The 8514-nt window shown below is 50.6% G+C and overlaps 1 protein-coding gene across 3 annotated transcripts; it reads right to left on the bottom strand.

The window, feature by feature from the left end:
- Window positions 1-5215: 5215 nt before the first annotated feature.
- C32H16orf54 (chromosome 32 C16orf54 homolog) lies at window positions 5216-8147 on the bottom strand. 3 transcript variants are annotated; one of them, XM_043456432.1, is made up of 3 exons: window positions 7788-8147; window positions 7384-7508; window positions 5216-7164 (listed from the first exon to the last, which is right to left on the bottom strand). In XM_043456432.1, the coding sequence occupies exon 3, from the start codon at window positions 7162-7164 to the stop codon at window positions 6508-6510; it is 657 nt and encodes a 218-aa protein (XP_043312367.1). In that variant the 5' UTR covers window positions 7384-7508; window positions 7788-8147; the 3' UTR covers window positions 5216-6507. The 3 variants fall into 3 exon arrangements, with proteins under 3 accessions (XP_043312367.1, XP_043312369.1, XP_043312366.1); XM_043456434.1 differs by lacking the exon at window positions 7384-7508 and having other exon boundaries at window positions 7735-8147; XM_043456431.1 differs by lacking the exon at window positions 7384-7508 and having other exon boundaries at window positions 7788-8142.
- Window positions 8148-8514: the final 367 nt, after the last annotated feature.

Below are 8514 nucleotides of genomic sequence, written 5' to 3'. Positions count from 1 at the left end.
CTTTCCAATGAGTATTTAGGGTTGAATGCCTTTAGGATTTGACCGGTTTGATCTGCTCGCAGTCCAAAGGACTCTCAAGAGTCTTCTCCAGCACCACAGTTCAAAAGCATCAATTCTTTGGCACTCAGCCTTCTTTATGGTCTATGGTCTCACATCCCTACATGACTACTGGAAAAACCATAGCTTTGAACTACATAGACCTTTGTCAGAAAAGTGATGTCTCTGCTTTTAAAACGCTGTCTAGGTTTGTCATAGCTTTTCTTCCAAGGAGAAATCGTCTTTTAATTTCATGGCTGCAGTCACTGTCCGTAGTAATTTTGGAGCCCAAGAAAATAAAGTTTGTCATTGTTTCCATTGTTTCCCCATCTATTTGACACGAAGTCATGGGACCAGATGCCACAATCTTAGTTTTTTGACTGTTGAGTTTTAAGCCAGCATTTTCACTCTCCTCTTTCACCTTCATCAAGAGGCTCTTTAGTTCCTCTTTGCTTTCTGCCATTTAAGTGGTGTCATCTGCATATCTGAGGTCATTGATATTTCTCCAGGTAATCTTCATTTCAGTTTGTGAATCATCCAGCCGGGCATTTTGCATGATGTACTTTGCATATAAGTTAAATCAACAGGGTGACAATGTACAGGCTTGACATACTCCTTTCCCAATTTTGAACCAGTTCTTTGTTCCATGTCTGGCTTTGTTTCTTCCTGTTCTGCATACAGGTTTCTCAGGAGGCAGGTAAGGTGGTCTGGTATTCCCATCTCTTTAAGAATTTTCCACAGTTTGTTGTGACGCAGTCAAAGGCTTTAACATAGTCAGTGAAGCAAAAGTAGATGATTTTTGGAATTCCTTTGCTTTTTCTAAGATCCAGCCAGGTCTTAGTTGTGGCACACAGAATCTCCCATCTTTGTTGTACCGTGTGGGATCTAGCTCCCCAACCAGGGACTGAACTCGGGCCCTCTGCATTTGCAGCACAGAGTCTTAGCCACTGGACCACCAGGAAAGCCCCTAGGTAAGTATTAAATGAATTGACCCTTCATCTCTTAACATTTCTTACATGTTTTCCATTTCTTTTCCTCTACATCCTGAGAGATGTTTAAAAACCTTTTCTGCCCATACATTCTTTTGATTAACTTTTTCATTTGGGCAATCAAATTTGCAATTTCCAAATTATATTATAATTTATAATTTTCAACTACAAAAGACATTGTGATGCACTGTCTTCCTAGAAGCCTCTGCTGGTTTCATGGTGTATTATCTTATTTGTTTCTGAAACCATTTACATCAGATTGGGACTTGAACCCAGCCAAAACCCAGTTTGGGACTTGAATCCACAATTTTTTAATTAGAATCACTCACCCAGTGTCTGGGCTTACTGAGGGTCAGGTTCTTTGTGTCTCAATGCAGAAGGAATTCAGCGAGAGGCAAAGTGATAGCAAGAAGTAGATTTATTAATATAGAACGGTTTTAAGAGATGCAAGTGGGCAGGTGAGGGAGCTCTGCCCTGAGGATTGAGTGGGAGACAATTTCTAATGAAAAGGGGGGAGGGGAGAAGACCGCCTTCTTCAGGTAGACAGAGAGGCAGATGTAAGGCATACGTCATTAGGCATACATATTAGGCAGAAAAGTGTCTGACCCTATGAGGTCAAATAGGATTATCTTGTTAGTAGAAGAATGGTGACATTTCTTCCATCTAGTAGCCTGGGGCATATCTTATGGGTTTGTTTATGGTTTTATAATTAAGCAAGCTTGCTTCATTGAATAATGTTCCAATAGCTTTCTTGCCGCTGCTGCTGCGGCTAAATCACTTCAGTCGTGTCCGACTGTGCAACCCCCATAGACGGCAGCCCACCAGGCTCCTCTATCCCTGGGATTCTCCAGCCAAGAATACTGGAGTGGGTTGCCATTTCCTTCTCCCAATAGCTTTCTTGAGCTATCATTAACTTACAATGCCCTCCCAAAATTTCCTAGGTTTCCTTCTCTATAGTCCCCTGTTGGGACTTCTACAACTACTTGTTTAACTATCCAATTCCATCCCTATCATTTCCTCCAGGGTTAGTTGTTTTATCTCTTCATCTTAATCCTTTTTTGGTGCCCCTGATAATCAGTAAGAGGTGGCACCTGTGGTTCTACCTGGCAGCTATGTCTAGCTCCCCAGTGGGCCTTTCTCTGGACAGGTTGCAAGCTCTATGTGCAGGTGCGTTAATTGATTAAAATGCTTCACTTAGATCTGAGAGGTTGGTTCCCCTCCCCACCCCACCCCAGGTGACATTTGGCAATGCCTGCAGACATCTCTTCACAACTGGTTGCTGCAAAATATTCCACAGTGTACAGGAACATGACGTTATCTGACCCAGGGACTTCCCTGGTGATCCAATGGCTAAGACTCCTCACTCCCAATGCAGTGGACTCGCCTTCGATCCCTGGTCAGGCAACTAGATCCCCCATGACATGTGGTGTGGCCAAAAAAAAAAAAGATAGGGAATCAAAATATCTAAGATGCTCACAGGAGACTGAGTAGTGTCCTTTGATTAACATATGCAGATCTTGGTTTTGGGGAAGGTAGTTTCTGGAGAATGCTGGAAGAGTATAGAAGCCTGCAGCAGGTTGCACAGTGATGGGGAGATGAGCAAATGTAGCCTGCTGGGACAGACGGGTCCTTCCAGAAGTTTAGCTGTGAAGATTTGACCTTGGTTATAGAGGAAATCGGCTGTTTGTTTGTTTTTGGTGATATTGTGAATGGTATTAATCTGACAAGCACGTGCCTGCTGTGAAACATCTAGAAATGCTGCATAAAATCAAGCAAACATCCTTTACAAAGCACAGCTGAGCTTCAAGAAACTAAGGGGAATCCCCGGAGCCACACACAAAGAGGAAATTGAAAGCCAAAGGTGGGGGAGCTCATGGACAGTTGGCAAAAAGAAGGAGTTTGGGTTTTACCTCCACCTATATTTTGGAGAAGATTTACCTGGGGCATTGAAAACTGAGACTCTAACATTCAGCTCAGTCCCTTAAAGGGTGACACTCTCAGTGAAAATGCAGACTAGGAAAAAAAAAACCAAACCTTTCCATCAGCCCAGGGAGCACAAAAGAACCTGGTGGGTCACACCCTGAGAACTGGTGGTAATGGAAAGGCTCCCCTGAGAGTTCATAAGCAAAGATGTGCCTTCATTTAAATTTGGGGTTCAAATTTATATGATTTATATAGTCTTGGAAGCCCAAATAAAAATGAACAAATAATGTGGTTCAGGCTTGGTGATGCCCCTGAAGCATCCTTGGCTGGAGCAAACACAGAAGCTCTCTAAACAGACACCCTGGAGCTGGTCACATGGATTTCCATGGATAAGGCCCTGCTGGAGCTGAGTTCATGGCCCCAACTTAGAAAACATAAGAGGAAGCCAGCTGTCATGAATGAGAGTGAGCAGACACTCTAGAACTTGACTCAAGACTACAGAGTTTTTAGGTAAAGGACCATTCAGGAAGTATGCTTTATTTTTATGGTTTTGTTCATTTGTTTTTAATTCTTGGCCGTGTAGCATGTGGGATCTTAGTTCCCTGACTTGGAATTGAACCCGCATCCCTTGCACTGGAAGCACAGAGTCTTAACCACTGGACCACCAGGGAAGTCCTGAAGAAGTACATTTTAAATGCTGAAAGGCGTAAAGGAAGGACTCAGCATGAGAAAGTAACAAGACAGTGTTAAAAACGAAGAGAGGTCCAAAATAAAGAGGAGAAGGGAGGACTTCCCTGGTGGTCCAGTGGTTAAGACTTCAGGTTTCCAATGCAGGGGACATGAGGTTTATCCCTGGCTGGGGAACAAGGATCCCATGTGCCATGGAGTGCAGCCAAAAAAAAGGAAAAAGAGAAAGGGTAAAATGAATGCATCTATTAATCCATCTATTTATAGTCATTCCCCTTGCCCTTTCTTTGGGCTTCTGCTATATTTTAGATCCTGTTCTGGGTCTGGGGACATAAAGGAGATTTGGGGGACAGCAAGTTGGACTCTGCCTCAGGGAGATGACATTCATCCACACGTGAGTGTATGAGACCATCTTTCATTTTATCATATCCTTAGATGTCACAGCTAGGAAAGCTCCAATAGAGCATTGGTTTAACTTTCAACTCTCTCTGTGTCTTGAGAAAGAATGTGAGGCCCAGGAATACAGAAATTACTTTTCTCCAAGTGAGTGGGTGATAGAACCAGATCGGAGCACTGGGGCCATGTCCCTCCACTGAGCCCTTGGTGCACAGGCATCTAAGCTCTGAGCTCTCATTTCCCTGGGACCGTTCACACCTCGTGGGCGGAGTCCCCACAACAGAGTCTGGTTAGCTGATGGTGACAAGGAGAAGTAACACTATTAGCCAACTGTGAGTGACAGAGATGGGACTGATCTTGTATCACTAGTGTCTTCCGGTCTTATCTCACCTCACTCCACCCCCACGCCAGCTGCTAGAGACTGAGAGCTCCCTGAGGGCGGGGTCAGGTCTGATTCCTCCACCCCCTGGGCCAGGCTGGGAGGAACACAAACGGGATGAGTGTGAGGTGGGAGAAGAAGGGAGGGTCCCTCAGCCTCGGGTGGGAGGGGAGGTGGGTGTGTTGGTTCCCGGACTGCTGCTCCAACTTCTGACATCCAAGCAATGAGAAGGGAGGCTCCCCGGCCCTCCTGGCAGGAAGAGCAGAGTGTTGGCCTCTACGCCCCAGCATTTCCTGGGTGTGGATGAACTTGGGGGAGGGACTCCTGGCCGGCATTAAGTCACACAGGATGGCTGCTCCCAGGGCAGGTCATCTGGGGGCAGGTCTCAGGATGGCGCTAGAGTGTCTGCCACTTTTCTAACACTGCTGACAGGGCTTTCCTGGTGGCTCAGCAGTAAAGGACCCACCTGCCAACGCAGGATTGATCCCTGGGTCGATCCCCCTGGAGAAGGAAATGGCAAGAGTTTTCCAGTACTCTTACCTGGGAAATCCCATGGGCAGAGGAGCCCGGCGGGCTACAGTCCATAGGGTTGCCAAGAGTCGGACAGGATTTATCAACTCAACAACAACACTGTTGATCCTTTTAACAAAAAAAGGGCAAATCTCTAGGTCAATGCCTCCAGCAGGAAATCAAGTCTACTTAGAACTTGATATCTTTGTTTACATTGTATTTATTTCCATGTTTAACCTTCTATTTCTGGCCAGTGGTACTTGGTTTTCCATTTACAGAAATGATACACAACAGATTCCTTGTAAAATAAATTTATTAAGCAAACAGTAAACCATGTGTAAAGAAAAATGTAAAGTACAGGTGGTCAACTGATATGGCAGAAATCCTAACATTCAGGACTGAGGTTGAGAAGTCAGATCCCAGGGAATGGAAATTCCTTCGCCTGCCCCCACCCCACCCCCAACTCCTGGCTCCACGCCCAAAGGGGAGGTCAGCTGATACAGATACGGGGGCTCCATTTTTGTGGGGTGGAACATTATAAGTAAGCCTGTCTTGGGGCAGCTCTGGCTAGCGAACTGGGAGGAAAGATGGCCAGGGACGCGGTTTTAGGAGCTGCCTTGCTCAAGAGAGTGTCCCTTCTGCATTGGATCAAACTCAGATCTCCGTGGATCAGGCCTCCCCCCATGTGGAGGGGTAAGATCCAGAGGGCTAAGATGAGATGGCCTCAAGAGGACTTGCTGCCTGCTGGCTTTTTTTAGACTGTAGGTCTCACTGCCGGCAAGAGAGGGCCTCCTGTCACCAGCAGGGGGCCAAAGCCACAGTTTGTATCTAATAAGATGTTCTGTTGTATCTTGACCTCTCTGTATGTGTTTTTCTGGTGGGATGATGGGGGCCTGGGAAGCTGAATTCCTGTCTCTCCTGCTAGTGGCTGACACTCGTCATCACCACAGTCTGTTCTTCAGCATCTATGGGACCCTTGACTCCAGTGTTGGCATCTCAGGTACACGCAGAAGAAAGATGGAAGCCGCTGTGTTGATGCTATTTCCTTCCTGTCTGTTGCCTTGAGTTCTTAATCCAAAGTGTGATCTTGGCAGCTTCTGACGCAGTGTTAGCCACTCAGTTGTGTCTAACCCTTGGCAACCACATGGACTGTAGCTCGCCAGGCTTTTCTGTCCATGGGATTTCCCAGGCAAGGATGCTGGAGTTGGTTGTCATTTCCTTCCGCAGGAGTTCTTCCCGACCCAGGGATGGAACCTGGGTCTCCCACGTCACAGGCAGATTTTTTTACTGCCTGAGTCACCAGAGACAGCCCCAAATCCAGTTCTCTGTGCCACAGCCCCCAGCAGCTAAGCAAAGACACCACTGAGTTCCTGCCAAAGCACAGGCTCTGTCCACATCCAGGCCTCCCAGGCCCAGATCCAGGGGAACTGAAATCCACAAGTAAAATGCCCTGGGGTGGGCATTCCTCAAGGAGACCTCAGGTGTCAGCTCAAGCTCTTGGGAGCCTCAGGATCTTAAGATCCCTCTGAGGTTGGGCCTCCCCCCAGGGTCTCTGGAAGGCCAGTCCTCCAGGCAGGCCCTGGGGATTCAGAAACCCACGCTGCTTCGGCCTTCACGCCTCCAGAAAGCTGAGATCTGCTCCAGGGTGACCCGAGGCTGCAGGCCCCACTCAAGATCGGGGCTTCCTGGCCGCACCCTCCGGGCCTGAGGGCTCCCGGGATACGCGCTGGCCTCTGGCCTCTGTTCAGGCTCAGCCCAGCTCACCAGGCCTGGGGCCTGGGGCCTCTCCTCCCAGACCTGGGGCCCCCAGAAGGTGCTCTGGGTTGGGGCATTGGGTGGGGTCTGGGGGACCAGGCTGCTGGGGGGGGAGCGTGGGGTTGAGGGAGCGGGTGGGGCTGTCGCTCGTGCCTCCAAGGTGCCCCCCTGGGCGGGCGGGTCTGGGGCCCCGTCCGTCAGCAGGGGGACCTCTGAGCCATACCAGTCCTCAGAGCGCTCTCGGGGCGTGCCTCTGGGCTCGATCCACAGCTCTCCTCCGGGGCGCCACACGAGGGTGGGTGCACGGATGCTGGGGTCCGGCGGGAGGGAGCGGCGAAACAGGCGTTCGGCCAACACGGCTGTGGCCAGGAGGAAGACGGCGGCCAGAGCGGCCAGGGCCACCATGATGGGGATGCAGGGTCCGCAGGGCAGCGGGACCCACGAGGAGGCCTCTGTCTGCCCCGAGAGCGGCGCTGGGGTTGGAGGCATCTGAGGAGACAGCGGTCAGGAGAGGAAGCGCCTGAGACAAGGTTGATACCACCAGGAGAGACAGAGGGGGGCCTCAGGGGTGTGAACACGGGGAGGAGAGAGACAGAGGGGAGCCGGGCTCCCAGATATCTGGGTGAGAAACAGACCCACGCAGAAAGAGGAGCCCGGAGACCCAGAAAGGGCGGGAAGGAGCCAGATGGCCAGAGAAACAGGGCCCACCTGGGTCTGCAGGTAGGCCCTTCCTGGAAGCTGTATTTTCCTCCCAGACTCCAGGGTGCCTCAGATAAAACTCAAAGGGCCCTGAGGGCTCCTCTCCTCCCGTCTCAGCCCCCCTCAGGTCTTGCCTGGAAGAGGAAGTGCAGGGTGAGGAAGTGAGACCTATCCCAGCCCTGCCCGGGTGTGTGGGCCCGGCCAGCACCCTGGGTGCTCCTTGGCCTTCACAACTCTCCTTGGAGCTGGTCTTGCTCTTTGCAGGCTCCCCTGGGTTTGCCACCTCTACCCCGTCCCCGCCTCTCCGGCTTTGCCCTCACCTCTTGCCCGACCCCGTCTCCCTTGTTTGTCTCTGCTCACCTCCTGGCGGACCGTCTGGCCCCCCACCTCCAGGGGCCTCCTGCGCTCCTCACCTCAGGCAGTGGGTCCCGTGCTTCTGACTCTCCGTCGGAGCCTGTCTTCCCTGTGTGAGCAGAGTGCTGGACAGTTGCCTCACATGAGGGCGGAAGGGAGGGCACCACCTGTTGCTGGGCAACTGTGCCCTGGATCCCCCAGCCCCTACTGAGCGTTTCCCAGGCAACCTGCGGGGGGGATGTGGTCACTGCGGCGGGGAGGCGTTTCCTGGCAAGGGGTGGGGCCGGAATGGGCAGTAGCTCTGCCGAACTCCGTGTCACCCCATAGCCAGCCCCCAGACCTCAGAACACGTACGCGGAAGCCAAGAAAGAGACCCAGAGCCCATCCCGACCACCAAGGTGGCCCCTTCTAACTTGCTCCCAAGTGGCTGCGGGGGCCCTGCGCCGCCCACTGGGCCCTCCCCCAATCGCGCTCTTGCCATCTGCCCCCACCCCCTCCTGCTTGCCCCACCTTCTCCGTGTTTTTCATGAGCATGTATCTCCTTTTCTTCAGACCATTTAGCCCCAATTTCCGTTGGAAAATAGTTATGAGGTGAGGCTCAGGTAGCAAAAATGCCAGGCTTCTGGGAAGGATCCAGGTTAAAAAATGTGCTTAGGCCTGTCTCCAAAATCACTGTGGACGGTGACTGCAGCCATGAAATAAAAAGACGCTTCCAAAAAAAAAAAAAAAAGACGCTTGCTTCTATGACAAACCTAGATAGCATATTAAAAAGCAGAGACGACAAAT

This window comes from Cervus canadensis, chromosome 32, assembly GCF_019320065.1.
Source record: "Cervus canadensis isolate Bull #8, Minnesota chromosome 32, ASM1932006v1, whole genome shotgun sequence".
Lineage (NCBI taxonomy): Eukaryota > Metazoa > Chordata > Mammalia > Artiodactyla > Cervidae > Cervus > Cervus canadensis.
The sequence above is the reverse complement of the archived record's forward strand: the minus strand, read 5'-3'. Positions and strand labels throughout refer to the sequence as shown.